Source organism: Eumetopias jubatus, unplaced genomic scaffold (genome assembly GCF_037043125.1).
Source record: "Eumetopias jubatus isolate StellerSeaLion01/CBP00866 unplaced genomic scaffold, mEumJub1_p1.0 scaffold_13, whole genome shotgun sequence".
NCBI lineage: Eukaryota > Metazoa > Chordata > Mammalia > Carnivora > Otariidae > Eumetopias > Eumetopias jubatus.
In genome coordinates this window covers 49820152-49837314 of record NW_028274819.1, presented here as the reverse complement: position 1 = coordinate 49837314, position 17163 = coordinate 49820152, and the positions used below count along the sequence as shown (strand labels likewise).

Here is a 17163-nt window from a genome sequence, read left to right as displayed (position 1 = left end):
AACAAGGAAATGGATGTGCAACCATGGGAATGATTATAATGATGGTTTATGGGATACTCAGAGAGTAAATTATGAGGAGATATGTGGGGAGGGCTTGAGAGCCTCAGTTTCAACACTCCAACGTATCCAACCCTTCCCTCCAGGGCCTGCACAAGGTCCTGGGGCGCCTGGGTGGCTTAGTCGGTTAAGCATCTGCCTTCGGCTCAGGTCATGATCCCAGGGTCCTGGGATCGAGCCTCACTTCAGGTTCCCTGCTCCGCGGGAGGCCTGCTTCTCCCTCTCCCACTCCCCCTGCCTGTGTTCCCTCTCTCACTGTGTCTGTCTCTGTCAAATAAATAAATAAAATCTTTAAAAAAAAAAAAAAGCACAAGGTCCTTAGTTGTGGAGATTGGTGAAGGTCCAGACAGTAGCAGTTCTTTTTTTTTTTTTTAAGATTTTATTTATTTATTTATTTGTCAGAGAGAGAGAGAGAGAGAGAGAGCAAAAGTGAGCACAAACGGGGGGAGCGGCAGGCAGAGGGAGAAGCAGGCTCCCCACTGAGCAAGGAGACTGATACGATTTGGAACTTGATCCTAGGACCCTGGGATCATGACCTGAGCTGAAGGCAGATGCTTAACCGACTGAGCCACCCAGGTGTCCCTAGACCGTTGCAGTTCTGCTTTTTAGCTTATTGTGCTGATTATCAACTGTCACACCATTTTTACTTGGTTGAGATTTCCTTTTACATGAAAGCTCACTTCTGCCTTCTGAACGTGTTTTTCAATATTTAAGTTAGCAGTTTATCCAAGTATTTCGTTGAGAATGTTTTAGGATACTTCATGTTGACAGTATTGCTTAAAATGAAAGTCTGCTTTAATTTTAATTTTTGCATTCTTATGATTAAACCCACTCATTAATTTTGTTGGGTGAAATGATCTTTGATATTCCTTACGTTTATGTATTACTGTCTTGCACTCACACAGCTAGCATAATATAAGCATGGAAGCATTGTGTCCACATAGTCTATATATGTGATTCATATATGATTAGGAAATGTATCTTTTTGTTAGGTCTGTATAGTACCTGAGGTACAATTAATAATCCAAAGTGTATGTATTTCTCATGCTGTTCTCAGGATTAAACCCTACACACAGCTTCCATTTATAGCCAATCTGTAATTATATTAACCAGATAAAGTGATGTTATGCTCTTCTAAAAAATCAACCCTGGAAACTCAGTGTAGCCTAACACAGCATAGATTTATTTTTTCACTTCTAGTATATTTCCAGTTATTCTCTGTTTTCCACATTCCTTCAAATCCCAGGCTGGTGGGAGGTACCACTATCTTCTAGTTGTATCATGTAGAATATATCACTGTGGAAGAAGAAGAGAAAGCTGTCCAGTGGTAATTTAATTTGATCTAGAAGAGACATACGGCATTTCCTCATTTAGCCTGTTGGCATGTAGTGTTCACAGTCTCACTTAACCACAAAGGGGCTGGGAAGTGTGGTCTCCCAGGTGAACAAGATAAGAGCAAATTGGATATTGCTAAACACTAGCTTAAGGTCAATCACTTTGACATTTCTGGTTCTCATCAGATTTAAGTGTTCATTGAACAACCTGAACTAATCTAATGATGAAATGTGTTAACTGTGCTCTGATCTGGGTCACTGATCTCTTTGTATCTTTGGCCTTAAAGTAATGGACATTAATATTCTCAAATCATGCATAATGTAAATATGTTTGCAAACATTTTGTAGAGTGTAAGCAATAGACAAAAGGGATCTATGTTTTGATTTTTTTAAAAGTTTATTTATTTAATTTCTAATCCAGTGTGGGGCTCAACTGCACGCCCCCGAAATCAAGAGCCTCATGCTCTTCTGACTGAGCCAGCCAGGCGCCCCTGTTTTGATTTTTTTAATAGGGTGAATAGTAAAGTAAATATGTTACCTATGAGATCATTTAATTTATTCTTAATACACACTGGTTTTTATTTCAATACAATTTTATTTCAATTACAAATAAGATGGAAACTGAAAACCACACAATGGTGACAGAGTTCATTATTTTGGGGTTAACAGAGGATCCTACACTTTGTTCCATCTTCTTTGTGGTTTTTCTAGGAATCTATGTTGCTACCATATTGGGCAATAGCAGCATAATCATGTTAATCCACAGAAGCCCTCAACTTCACACCCCTCAGTCGTTTAGCTTTTGTGGATATGGAGTATTTGACCTCGGTCACACCCATCATGATTGTAAGTTTCCTAAGAGAGAGAACTACTACCCCTGTGGCAGGCTGCATAGCTCAGCTTGGCCCTGATGTTGTGTTTGGAACGGCTGAGTGCTTCCTGCTGGCTGCCATGGCCTGTGATCGCTATGTGGCCATCTGCTCTCCTCCACTTCTCTACTCTACACTCATGTCTTCCAGAGTCTGCATCATCCTATTGGCTGCTTCCTATCTGGGAGGATGTGTGAATGCTTCATCATTTACTGGCTGTTTATTGAGTTTGACTTTCTGTGGACCAAACAAAATCAACCATTTCTTCTGTGACCTCCCACCATTAGTGAAGCTTTCTCGTAGCCATATTTATGTTGCTGAAATATCTCCTGCCATCCTAGCTGGGTCAATCACTGTAATCACACTGTTTATCATACATGTTTCATATCTATACATCCTGCACTCGGTCCTAAATGTGCACTCCCCTGACGGAAGACACAAGGCCTTCTCTACTTGTACTTCTCACCTCAGTGCGGTCACTTTGTTTTATGAGACAGTCACATTTGTCTATGTCATACTGAAGTCAGGTCACTCATCTGACCATATTAAAGTGGTATCTGTGTTCTACACAGTGGTGATCCCCATGATGAACCCCTTGATCTACAGTCTGAGAAACAAAAAGGGGAAAGAGGCCATGAGAAAATTGATGGCTAGCTAGAAGACATTGGTTATTTTGAAAGAAATTCAGTGTGATTCCAGAAACTGGAAAATGATAGTTTCCAGAATATGTGTAATAGATGTTTATGTTTTCCAATAGCCTTATCACTTTATGCAAAGAACTATCTTAAATACCCAATGCCATTATGTTAACTAATGCCAACTTTAATTTGTAATTTTCTAGAGTCACAAAATATTTCATGAAATTCTGCTGGGTTCAAATTAAATGTGTACATTTCAGGGTTAGGAGACTTTTTTTCTCCCCTTTGTTCATTGTTTACAGTCCATGATTAGAGTGTTTTCTTTTTCTTCTATTAGGTTCTATATTTTTAAAATATCGTCGTGTAAATTAACATCTTAGAAAGCCTCAAGTACTCAGTGGAAATGCAATTGATGGTAGTGTTACCAGTCTAGGTCACTTTCTCAGGAAGACTTGAAGATTTGGCCTTTTTTTTTTTTTTTTTTTTGACAGAGGGAGAGAGATAGTGAGAGCGAGAGCACAAGCAGGGGGAGGGGCAGAGGAAGAGAGAGAAGCAGGCTCCCCGCTGAGCAAGGAGCCCGGCCTGGGACTCCACCCCAGGACCTGGGATCATGACTTGAGCCCAGGCAGGCGCTTAACCAACTGAGCCACCCGGGCACCCTGACTTGGCCTGTCTTATACAGGGTTATCATAATCTTTTGAAATAGTTATGCTGGAGTCTTGAAAAATTTTATTCCCACCTAGAATAAGACAGACCAAAAGAATTTATTCCATAGTTTTGTTACCAAGACGACTTAATCCAGGTAACAAAGAAGGAACTCTGAAGGCTGAGTCTTTGAGAGCTCCTTTGAGAATTCCCAGTACGTATTCATATTTCTCAAAGGTTTGTCTGCAAACACTTGTCTTTGAACCTTTGCTGACAAGCCTTTGAATAGTAGGAAAAACTACTGGGGAGTGGTGCTGTGGAGGGGGCTACGGCACAGTGGAGCTTTCTTTCAGCAAGACGGTTGGTATTTCCAGGGTATAAAATTATGGATTAAGACATCCAGGCTGCTGCAGGCACGGAATATACCTGCCATCCTTCTTTGTAATATCTCCCAATGTGTTCATTGCCACCACTCTGTCACGGCTTTATTTTAGGTGTTTATGGTTGAGCCTGGATAGTTTTCAGCCTCCTTAATTACCTCCCTGCCTCCAGAACCGTCCCCATGACTTCTGATTAACCATGTTTGAAGAGTAAAATATGGTTTTCCAATTATTACAAAAGTGGTGTGTGTCAAATGAGTCCTAGAGCAAGAGTAGATTCCAATTCTCCCCAATTCAATGTTCCTGGCATATAAATTGGTGAAAGTATAACTCTTTGCAAATAGGGATATAAAGACAGCCTACAAAAGGAGCTAGCTTAAAGAAGTCCTGGTAACTCAGCTCTCTGGTGGATGAAGTTATTTATCCACAGTTTTTTTAAAAAGATAACACCAGAGGGGCTCCTGGGTGGCTCAGTCGGTTAAGCGGCTGCCTTCGGCTCGGGTCATGATCCTGGGGTCCTGGGATCGAGCCCCACGTCCGGCTCCCTGCTCAGTGGAGAGCCTGCTTCTCCCTCTCCTTCTGCCTGCCTCTCTGCCTACTTGTGCTCACTCTCTATCTGTCAAATAAATAAATAAAATCTTCAAAAAAATAAAAAATTAAAATTAAAAAAAAAAGATAACACCAGAGAATCCCAGGCTAGTCACCAGGTTTTACAATGAAGTAATCAGGCAGTGTTCCCTCTCACCTCCCTGGATCTCTTATGTTCCACATTTAAAAAATATATATTTATCAGCCACTTGTATATCTTCTTTTGTGTAATGTCTCTTCAAGTCCTTTGCCAATTTTGTTCTCATATTGTACTTTTCTTATTGATTTGTTCTTACTATAATCTGTCTATAAATCCTTTGGCAGATTTGTACGTTTTAAAGTTACACTCCCATTCTGGTTTGCCTTGTCACTCTCTTAATTGTATCTTTTGATGAACAAACGTTTTTAATTTTAATGAAGTCTAATTTAACAATATTTTCTTTATTGTTTAGTGCTTTAGCAACAAGTTCAAGAAATCTTTACCCAATCCAAGATTATAATGATATTCTCTCATATATTCTTCTCGAGGCTTTATACTTTTGAAACTCAGTGTTGGGCTATGATTTTAAATATTTTGTTTTGCCTATGAATTCAAAAAGGCAAAGCCCACACCTCTATTTACTGTGAGAATGTGTGCGACTATGTGATTTTGCTGATATTACCAGTTCTTCCTCCAAGGCTGCTTTCTAGGTAAAATCCTTAGAGTATAAGAGAAGGGAATTTTTGGGTGAAAGGATTTCTTTTTTGCACTTGGGTTTCTTCTAGATTTCTGTCTGTCCAGGCAGTTCACACTGTCATCCAAGGATTGACGAATTCCTTCTTTCCCCTTCAAGGTCTCTCAGTATAATCAGGCCAGACTATGCACTTGCCCTCAGGTATGCAACCTGCCATAGTTCTCTGCTCACAGGGAAACACAGGGAAATAATCCCATTTACAATAACACCAAAAGGAATAAAATAACCTAGGAATAAATTTAACGAAGGAGGTGAAAGACTTGTATACTGAAAATTACAAAATATTGATAAAAGAAATTAAACAAGACTCAAGCAAATGTAAAAACACCCTGGGTCCTTGGGTTGGAAGGCTTGCTAAAATATCCATACTACCCAAAGTAGATTCAGTGCATCCCTACCAAAATCTCAATAGATTTTGTTATAGAAATAGGAAAAATAACTCTAAAATTCATATGGAGTCACAAAGGGCCCCCAAACAGCCAAAATAATCTTTTTTTTTTTTTAGTGTAAGAATGTCACATTTCCTTATTTTTATTTTTTCTTTTTAATTTTTTATTGTTATGTTAATCACCATACATTACATCATTAGTATTTGATGTAGTGTTCCATGATTCATTGTTTGTGCATAACACCCAGTGCTCCACGCAGCACGTGCCCTCTTTAATACCCATCACCAGGCTAACCCATCCCCCTACACTCCTCCCCTCTAGAACCCTCAGTTTGTTTTTCAGAGTCCATCGTCTCTCATGGTTCGTCTCCCCCAGCCAAAATAATCTTAAGAAGGAAGAACAAAGCTGTAGGCATCACATTTCCTGATTCAAATAATATTGCAAAGCTACAGTAATTAAAACAGTATGGTACTGACATAAAGACAGACATATAGAGCAATGAATAGAGAGCCAAAAATAAACACATGCATGTACAAATAATTTTCGACAAGAGCACCAAGAATACACAGTGAGGAAAGGATAGATAGTCTCATCAATAAATGGTGTTGGGAGAACTGGATATCCACATGCAAAAGAATGAAATTGAACTCTTACCTTACACTACACACAAGAATCAACTCAAAATGTATTAAAGACTTAAATGTAAGAACTAAAAGTGCAAGAAGAAAACCCCTGGAAGAAAACACAGGAGAAAGGCTTCATGTCATTGGTCTTGGCAATAAATTTTTTTGGTATGACATCAAAATCACAGGCAACAAAAACAAAAATAGATAAGTTGGACAACATCAAACTAAAAAACCTCTGCCCCACAATGAAAACAATCACCAAAGTGAAAAGGCAACTACAGAATAAGAGAAAATATTTGTAAACCATGTATCTGATAAGAGGTTAGGTTCCAAAATATATAAGGAACAACTCAATAAAAACAACTCAATAGCAAAAACACTAATAACTCGATTTAAAAAATGGCCTAAAGACCTGAACAGACATTTCTTCAAAGAAGACATAAAAATGTAAAAATGGCCAAGAGGTACAAGGAAAGACGCTCCACATCACTAATCATCATGTAGATGCAAATCAAAACCACGATATCACCTCATATGTGCCAAGATGGCTATTACAAAAAAATACAAAACAAAACAAAAGACAAGTGTAGGTGAGGATGTGAAGAAGGAGCAAACTTTTGTACATTGTTTGGGGAATGCAAAATGGTCTATGGAGGTTACTCATAGAACTACCATATCATCCAGTAATCCCACCTCTAGATATTAATCTAAAAAAAAAAAAGACAATGAGCAATTATTTACAATAGTACCTACATAAGTAAAGGTGTAATAAATGCAGAACACATCTCGGGGCTCTCTGAAACTATTCACTGTGAGACTATGACTTAGTCCAAGGTGTCAGAGGATGCTTCAGTGGTGAAATAAATTTAAACCTGAGACCTAAGGTAACTAGGAATTAGTCTTCCAATGGAAGGGGGTAGAGTGATGAACACAATCATAAGATGGTTTGTAGTTAGGTAAAGATAGAGATGTAGGAGTACCTATTTATCTTTAGGTCATAGTGTAATATCTGATACATAGAAAGATTTTCTAGAAATTGTTTAACACTAATTCAACAAACAAACAAAATATTTAGTGCCTCCTATATTCCCAGCACTACACCATTAAAGAGGATACAAAAATAATTAGTCATACACACTGCACTTTCACACCCGGGAAACAACAAGATCTTCCAACTATAATGGGTACTAACCAAGTGGTGTGAACAAAATTTTGGGAGAAGTACAGGAATGAAGGGAATTTAATTCTCCCAGATATGATCTGGAATGTTTTTGTGGAATTGATGGCTCCCTATTTGTGTCATTCATCAGCCACAGCTGGGCTTCCTTAAAACCTAAAGGAACAGTATCTTTCTAGGACAAGGAGTCTCACAGCATGTCCATTTCCTAATTTGCTGGATTTGAGGTATTTGAGCTGTTAGATCTTTCTAATGTGGATTATCAGGATTAGCTTTGTTCTGAAGACTATTGATTGATGGGATCAGTCCCAGAAGCAAAGGAACCTGACTTTCAACCTTAGAGAATGTTGTGCTGTGTGGCCATGGTTCAAGAATACAGCCAGAGTCGACTGTGGCCATGTATCTTTGACAACCTGCCAGTCTATGTGGCAGTTGTGGATGGCAGAGTCCTAAGGAAAACGTTAGTGTGAGCTTCATTGTTTTATTAGAAAGCTTACATGTTGGTGGATCAAAATTGACAAAGGGAAGAGGGAAGAGCATGTGTGTGAGAAATACCTGCCACCAACAAGCATGGTGTGTATGTCAAGTGTCCTAGGACAGATCCATATTACATGTGAAAAATACATATGATTTTTTTAAATGTACATCATTTACATTGCAATTCCAGTGGATTCATGTTTGTAAATTAAACTGTACTAGCAAACCCAAATTATTGCTAAACATAGGTGACATGAAAACCTCGACCACTGAATATAGCCACACTTCAGAAATGCCACAAATTGTCACAGCCATATTAGTCATGTTGATCTAATAATCAACTTCAATGATAGTAAAATGTTATGATTATTTTCAATGTAAATTGAAATGTTTAATTTTTTCATTTAATTAAAAAAGTAAATGGAACCTCAGAGTATGTATTTCATTCATACACTTTTATGTAATCATGTTTACATGTAATTTCTCTGTCCCAATAGATGTGCACATGTAATTTCTCTATCCCAGTGGATTCTCAATGTAGTTTTCCAAAACAAATAAACTAATTAATTTGTAATTACAAGTGAAGTAAGTGATTTGGGCCTTATCTCAAATGACACAAGCCTCACTTAAATATGGCTCTGCTGTTCAGTGACAATTCCTTGGAGCCTATCCCTACTGTTGCAGTGGATGTGTCGCTAATTTATCCTTGCTCTTTTTTAAGGACACAGAAATATTTGATTCTCTTATATGTACAAGAAGTTACAAGTCGATTATTTCGAGTAAATTATTAGTAACTGAGCATTTATTTGTTGCGTACACAGTGCTTGGTCTTTTCATCCACATCATATCATTTTTAACACAAGAATCACACGAGGTATGTATCATTATTTCCTTTTTACAGGTAAGGAAACAGAAGATCAATAACTTCTTGTAACATGCCTCTGATTCCATAGACAGTGAGAGGTAGAGCTAGAAACCGATTCCAAGTTTGCGTGGCTGCAAAGTCCGAGGTATTTCTGCACACCCCTTTGCCTTCCCTGCTGGCATTCATATCCAACTTTGAGAACGTTTGTGTCTTTCAGCCATTTATTTTTTTCTCAAAAAATTTATTTCAGTTTGAGGCTTTGTCTCATTAAAAATGCCAGAATGTGAGGATTCAGACACATAACCCTAGTACTGTTCATACTGTAGGACGTCATTGCCATGATTAACATATAACATTGAGTAAAATGTGCATGGTTGCTGACAGTTATATATGTATTTTTTTCTTAATTCTTCTTCAGATAGAAGCTCTTCAGGAAAAAGCAGATTATTCAACATATTTTGGTCTTTAAACCAGAAGAGCCATGGAAATGACTGAATGTAACTTAATATATTCTCCCCTGTCCTTGATCATGTGCTCTAATTTGAACTAAGGGAATATTATTCTGAAATGCTAATCTTTCTTTCAGTCCAATTCCCTAGCCTTCCTAGCTGGCTACTTGCATCCATACCTCTCTAACTACCCTCTCCCCCCATCACCATCATATGCTCTTACTTCCCATTTCCCTATAGTTGCTTAATAGAACTGATGAGACCAAAACTTACTAATGCAATTCCCCAAATGCTTCATTTCAGTTCACTTTCCAATTAATCCCAGTCCATAAAAATACCTGGACTCTTCTTACTGCTTCATGCAATCTCAGAAGGATGAAAAAGTATGGTGTAAGAGATAAGTCCTGGAAAATTTTGCAAAATATCCAGGATTTAGCTCATAACAAGGGCAAAAATTCTATTTGGCCCTTTCATCTTGGACATAGACACTTTCCAGCCCCTGGTATCAATTATAACTAAGGATGTAATTTTTTCATTCCAGGAAAAGGATCAAGTAAGAAAGAGATGTTGAAGTTCCATATTGTTTGTCCAATAATTGGATAAATGTTGATAGTATTTACTAAAAAAGAGAATACTGGGGCAGAGGCACATTTGGGATGGGGGTGGAAAATGAAGAGCTGGCCTTTCCATGATCATTTTGGTGATTTACAGTTTATGTTACTACAATCGGTATTGGTGTAATACCCTTTTATGTATTTCTGGTACACATGGGGAAGACTTGCTCTATGGTATACAAATAGGGGTAAAATAGCTGACTTCTAAGATCACTGAGTCTTCAATTTTAATATTTTCATGGAATTTGAAAAAAATTCATGTGCACAAAGTCCTCTATGAGTGAGGCAGAGTTACCATTTAAAAATTGTAATTGTACGGTTCTGTTTAGATATCTACATTAAGTGTGGGGTAATTTCAACCAGTGTAACCTCCTCTGGTTCTGATTTCAATAGGCACCATTAAATGGATAGATGGAGACTGAAAACCATACAACAGTGACAGAGTTCATTATTCTGGGATTAACAGATAACCCCACACTATGTGCCATCTTCTTTGTGATTTTCCTGGGAGTTTATATAGTTACCATAGTGGGAAATATCAGTATAATCATCTTAATCCGAAGCAGCCCACAGCTCCACAACCCGATGTACCTTTTCCTCAGCCATTTGGCCTTCGTGGACATCGGGTATTCCACGTCAGTCACGCCAGTCATGCTCATGAGTTTCTTAAGAGAGAGAACGACCATCCCTGTCACGGGCTGTATAGCCCAGCTTGGCTCTGACGTCACCTTTGGGACTACAGAGTGCTTCCTGCTGGCTACCATGGCCTATGATCGCTATGTGGCCATCTGCTCTCCCTTGCTCTACTCCACCCAGATGTCCCCAGTGGTCTGCTTCCTCCTACTGGGGGCTTCCTACCTGGGTGGATGCATGAATGCTTCATCATTTACGGGCTGTTTGATGAATCTATCCTTCTGTGGACCAAATAAAATCAACCATTTTTTCTGTGACCTCTTTCCACTCTTGAAGCTTTCTTGTGGCCATGTTTATATTGCTGAAATATCTCCCGCCATCTCTTCTGCATCTGTCCTCATAAGCACACTGTTTACCATAATTGTGTCCTACGGCTACATCCTCCACTCAATCCTGAATATGCGCTCTACTGAGGGGAGGAAGAAGGCCTTCTCTACCTGTACTTCCCACCTCACTGCAGTCACTTTGTTTTATGGGACAGTTTTGTTTGTTTATGTGATGCCCAAGTCGAGTTATTCAGCTGATCAGGTCAAAGTGGCATCAGTGATCTATACAGTGGTGGTCCCCATGTTGAACCCCCTCATCTACAGCCTGAGAAACAAGGAGGTGAAAGAGGCCATGAGAAAACTAATGGCTAAAACGTATTGGTTCTTCTGAATTACATCAGATATGAATCCATAAATAACAAACCAATGATTTGAGGAAACATTTGTGCTGGATACTTTGATGATATTTATCATTAACTTTATCACTTTGATAGTGAAGAACTCCTATAAATATAAAAAGCCAATGTTTACTTCCATATGGAAAGTGAAATATATCATTAACATGGAAATCTACTTCATTCAAATTAAATATGAACTTTTCAAGGTAAGAATACCTTTGCAAAATAGTACCATTCATCAGCTGTGAGTCCTATTTAAATAAAGTTATTTCCATCAAAGATCAAACTTAATTGAATTCCATCTTGTTAAATAACATTTTGGAAAAAAACTTGTCCCCAGCAGATGTGTAATAAATGGTAATATTGACAAGTAAGGCTGTTCATGTCACTTCCTTTAAAGGTACTGTCCTGCCTTTGTCAATGGATATTTAAACTTTTGGAAGCATTGATGTTAGTGTCTCCAAAAAGCTTCTATTTTCACTTTATTTAAGCCAGAGCAAAGATCATGATTCCTCTGTGTGGCCTTTAAGAGAGCCAAACCAGATAACACCCACAATCCCCTTGGGTGATCTTATCTTCTCCCCTGAGTTCAGCCGCCACCTGTGTGGTGACAGAATCCCTACACACCCTTCCTTGGAGCACAGATGAACTTCTCCACTGGCCTTTCCCACAAGACTCTCAAACTCAGGGCACCCTGACTTGAATTTATCATACTTTTTTTTTTTAAAGATTTATTTATTTATTTTGAGAGCGTGAGAATGAGAGAGAGAGAGACAGAGACAGAGAGAGCACATGAGAGGGGGGATGGCCAGAGGGAGAAGTAGGTTCCTCGCCGAGCAGGGAGCCCGAAGTGGGACTCAATCCCGGGACTCCAGGATCATGACCTGAGCCGAAGGCAGTCGCTTAACCAACTGAGCCACCCAGGCGCCCGAATTTATCATACTTCTTACAAAACTATTCCTTCTCCTCTGGTCCTTTCTCAATAAGTGGCATCTCTTTGTAAGGCCTCGTACTGAAGAGATTTGGGGTGACCATCACACCCATCAAAATAGTCTACCTCCCTCCACCCCGTTCCTTCTGTCAGATGGAAGACATGTTGCGTACTGACACTTCCTTATCTAAGTCTCTCCTTTCTAGGCACTTAAAGACTCTCCAGTTGATGGTAAGTCCATGCAGAGATTTTTCCTTTGTATTTCCACTCTAAGGGCTTCAGTAATCCAATCACCCAGATGTAAGTGGTGTGGTGTGGCACTGTTACCTCTTTTATTGCAGAGAATACACATTGGCACCTGTTTTTTCCCTCCCAAATTCTAAATCAACTGAGGAAATGGCAAAAAGAGAAGGCAGAAGAAGGTGTTCTGAATCCCAGAACGTGACACTCTCCTTCTCTGTCCCTGGCAGTACTGGAAATACTCAGGTCTCCCCAGTGAGACTGGGTCTTTCCCCATCTGTTTACAGCACGGCCAAGAGTAGCCCAGAGCGCTGAGGGCAAGCTCGCTCCCAAGAGAAACAGGGAAGAGGAAAGGTTGGGATTGCTCTTCGGGGTTGAATTGTGTCCCTCCAAAATTCATGTGTTGTAGTCCTAACCACCAGTATCTCAGAATGTGACCTTATCTGGGAATAGATACAGATGTTACAGATGTAATTAGTTAAGATAAAGTCATATTGGAGTAGGATGGGCTTCTAATCCACTATTGACTAGTATCCTCGTTTAAAAAAAAAAAAAGAATTTGCAGACAGACAACACACAGGGAGAACCTCATGTGAAATATACAGAGAAATGGGTTATGCTTCTACAAGCCAAGAAACTCCAAAGATTGCCCACAAATCATCAGAAACTAAGTGAGAGAGCTAGAACAGATCTCACAGCCCTCGGAAGGAACCAAGCCTGCTGACACCTTGATCTTGGACTCCCAGCCTCCGGAACTGTGAGACAATCAATTTTTGTTCTTTAAGCCACTCGGTTTGTGGTACTTTGTTATAGCCGCTCTCACAAGCTAATACAACTACATATCTCGTTTTCCCCTCCAAACATACCACCAGCTAATTTACTACTTCTAGGGAAGGAGGGAGTGAAGGCTAAGAAAGGTGTGTTATGCTAATAGATATCTCTTCCAAAGATGGATAGAGAATAATAGGAATGGGAAAAAGCATTTTCCCCAAAGAGCACATCAAAAAATAAGGATGAAGAATATCCCTGTGGGAACAATCAAAAACTCCTTTTGTAAGAATTTTTTTTTTAGAAGTTTCCTGATAACTGTAGATGGCAGATTGCTACCTAGAAGACAGAAATATGAACAGGGAGAAAATTTTAAAGATCCTGAGCTGTTGTTAAAAGATTTTTAGTCTATATAAATTTCAGGAAAATGTTCTTCTTCTGGAGTGGATTGGGACTTAGGAAGTCACTGACATTCCTCATATTCTGTGAACCCTAGCTGTAGCAGAGTATTGGAGAAGACTGAAGGCAAAGCAGTGACAGGTAATTTCTTGGGGGTGAGGAAATCATTGAACACTGTCATTGGGATGGTGGTTATACAAGTGTTTACATTTGTCAAAAGTCATCTACCTATATATTTAAATCGTGTGTATGTAAATTATACTTCAATAAAGTTACTATTCTAGAAGATTCTACAAGAGAGTACTTTCTCATTTTAATCTGAGGCTACGGGCAGTGGCGACAGGATTACCATCTACCTACCAATGTAGGCCAACTCTATTTCTTAATTATTTCTCAAAGCTGTTCCCCCAGCTGTTGTACCTCCTTAGTTTCCCAGATATTTATTCTTTTTGGTGCCTTTCATTCCTTTCTTCAGCACTATGCCTATACCAGCATTGACATTCTTTCTGCTTAAAAAAAATTCCATTATTTCTTCTTTTACTACGTTTGCTGGTGATGAATTTTAAGTTTGGGGTGGGTTGGTTTGTTTTTGGTCATAAAGAGTCTTTGCAGTACCTTCATTTTCTTTTTCACTTTTGAAATGTTTTTATTTTGAAATAATTATAGATTTAAGGAGCTGCAAAATAGTACAAAAAGGTCCTGTGTACCCTTTATGCAGTTTCACCCAGGGGTTACTAAAGCACCATATCAAAACCAAGAATTGGACACTGAGACAATGGACTAGTGTAGTTCTGTGCACTTTCATTCTTGAGGATAACTCTTTTGGGTAGAATTCTAGGTTACCGGTTACAAATCTTGGAGCACTTTTAAGATGCAATTGTTGGGGCGCCTGGGTGGCTCAGTTGGTTGAGCAACTGCCTTCGGCTCAGGTCATGATCCTGGAGTCCCACATCAGGCTCCCTGCTCGGCAGGGGGTCTGCTTCTCTCTCTGACCTTCTTCCCTCTCCTGCTCTCTACCATTCTCTCTCTCTCTCAATAGATAAATAAAAATCTTAAAAAAAATGGGAACCCCTTAAAAAAAAAGATGCAATTGTTTTCTTGTTTCTATCATTTCTCTCAAAAACTCAGCTAGCAGTCTTCCTCCTCTTCCCTCCTCTTTTTCAAAAGGAGTGTGTCTTGTATTTCCCCCTTGTTGGGGAAATCATCAAAAAGACATGACTGCCCATTGACCCAAAAGCTAGACCCAGGCATTCAGTGGCTCCTAGCCGCCTCCCCTGTCCTTGGAATGTTCCTTTTGTCTTCCCTGCTCCCTGAGACTGCTCCAAGGACACAGCTATGAGACAGTAACTGGTATTGAAAACACCTGCACGGTCTGCCTGGCTGCACCCAGTTAAAGCCTCTTTACAAGCTTTGAAGTTTTGGCTGGTGGGTGTGCGGATCCATTTGCCATTTTGCTGTCACCCAAGACAAGCCTTGAATGTAAGTTCCCTTTGCTAAACTGCCACCTTCCAACCTGGAACGGCCGCCTCATTTTTTTTATTTCTCCCTGCCCTGTATGTAAGGGGGCTGGTTTCAAATCATACCCGGGAAACTCCCAGGAGAAGGTTGAAAACCAACACCCCAGAAGCTTTTAACATTTGCTTTTGGCTTCCTGTGGTCTTGTTATGATTGCTCAAAGTGTGGTTGTTCTTATACTTACCTTGTTTGGAAGGTGCAGGGCTTCTTGAATTTGTAGCTCATGGTCTTTCATGTTTGGAATATTATCACTGAATATTTCTTCAGAAATTTCTTCTACTTTTTGCTTGGACTTCAATTGCACATGTGTTAAATCTTTCCACAGTTTCCTGTATAGCTCACACTTTTTGTTTTTTTTTCTCCATCCGGTAACATGTTTGTTCTCCACTGACCTAGCATTCAGTTTACTATTCCTCTTTTCTGCTGTGTCCAATCTACTTCAAATTCGTCTGCTGAATTCCTAATTTATTTTCCGTTTCTAAGATTTAAACTTGCTTCTTTGTTTTTTAAAAAAATGTTTTTGTGGGCGCCTGGGTGGCTCAGTTGGTTAAGCGACTGCCTTCGGCTCAGGTCATGATCCTGGAGTCCCGGGATCGAGTCCCGCATCGGGCTCCCTGCTCAGCAGGGAGTCTGCTTCTCCCTCTGACCCTCCCCCCTCTCATGTACTCTCTCTCTCTCATTCTCACTCTCTCAAAATAAATGGATAAATCTTTAAAAAAAAAATTTAAAAATGTTTTTGTATTTAGTTCTCTGGTGTGATTCTTCATTTTATTCCCCTGTTTTTCTTAGACATATTTTTAATATTTATTTTGAAGTACCTGGTTATTATGCATTTGGTCCTGGCATATTATTAGCATACTTTGTCCTTTTTCTTTTTCTGAATGATGGGCAATATAGATAAAAAGTTGTAGAGGCTCTAGATGAGATTATCTTCCTCCAAAATGTATTCAATTTTCTTTTAGAAGGCAGATAGAACACTGGATTAATCTCTTTGAAGAAATGGAATTTTAGCCTCAGAGGGGTCATTCATATAACAAAACAATTCCGTGTCTCCTTGTACAGTATAACTCCTAAACTTGCCTTCTGGTAAAATAGTGGTGTTATTTCCAGGGTAGGTTAGGTGCTGTGCTTTGCTGGGGATGATCTATTTCTGGTTTGGCCTTATTTCTTGGATGTAGTAATTACCCCTAAGATCTAGTCTTTCAGGACTCCCAAGTAGAAGCAAAAGGTGTTAGGGGTCTCCTCTACCTTAGCCTATCAAACCAGCACTGCGAAATGCCAGAATCTGCTAAGATCTTCAGCCTCCCTGAGGCAGATGACCACCTGGTGTTCTGATAGCTCACCAGCCCACGTGCAACTTGAAAGTCGGCAAATTCCTTAAAGAGAATTTACACATGGGATTTCAGGCTCACGTCCCCACAGTGTTTCCTCTCTAGGATCTTGACCATACAAATCTTAGCTGCCTTGGCATCTCTGACCTCAGACTTCTTGCACTCACCCTGCCCCATTGCCAAAACCCCCAGGCTTTGGCTTTTTGCTCAGTCTCTGTTCCTGTTGATATTGTTTGGCAAATGCATTTATTTGTGAGGCTCAAGGAAGGACTTACTGAGGAAATGACATTAAACTGAAGCATAAAGGAAAATAGGAGTAAGGCAATTATTGCTAGCTGGAAATGCAGTTGCAGAAACAGGTGGGTGAAAGGAGAAATGTGGGAGGTTGAACTAATTATCCTTAGCTCAAAGTACAGGGTCGGGTACACAGCAAGCATTCGACAAATATCTGTTGGTTAAACATTAATTCTAATTCAGTGAATATTTGGTCTCTTTAGTCCTCGCACTAGATTATGAACTGAGGAAACAAAGTTGAATATATCATGTGCTTTTCTTTCAAGAAGTTCACAACGAAATGTTTCTTAAAAATACAATCGTTTCCATTCAAATGGCAAGAATAAAGTGCTTGTTGCCATTTTTTTAAACTTTAAAAATTTTTAAGGTTTTTAAATTTGTTACTGTATATATTTTAGGTGTACAACATGATTTTTGACATACATATACATGGTGAAATGATTAATGCAGTCAAGCTAATTAACATACCCATCCCCTCACATAGTT

The 17163-nt window shown here is 39.3% G+C and overlaps 1 protein-coding gene and 1 pseudogene across 1 annotated transcript; both read left to right on the top strand.

Moving 5' to 3' along the window:
• The first annotated feature begins 2005 nt into the window (after positions 1-2005).
• Positions 2006-2937, top strand: LOC114219246 (olfactory receptor 5P4-like; annotated as a pseudogene).
• A 7310-nt stretch (positions 2938-10247) lies between these two features.
• On the top strand, positions 10248-11192 carry LOC114219244 (olfactory receptor 5P4). The gene has a single exon (XM_028116741.1). The coding sequence runs from the start codon at positions 10254-10256 to the stop codon at positions 11190-11192; it is 939 nt and encodes a 312-aa protein (XP_027972542.1). The 5' UTR covers positions 10248-10253.
• The last annotated feature ends 5971 nt before the right edge of the window (positions 11193-17163 follow it).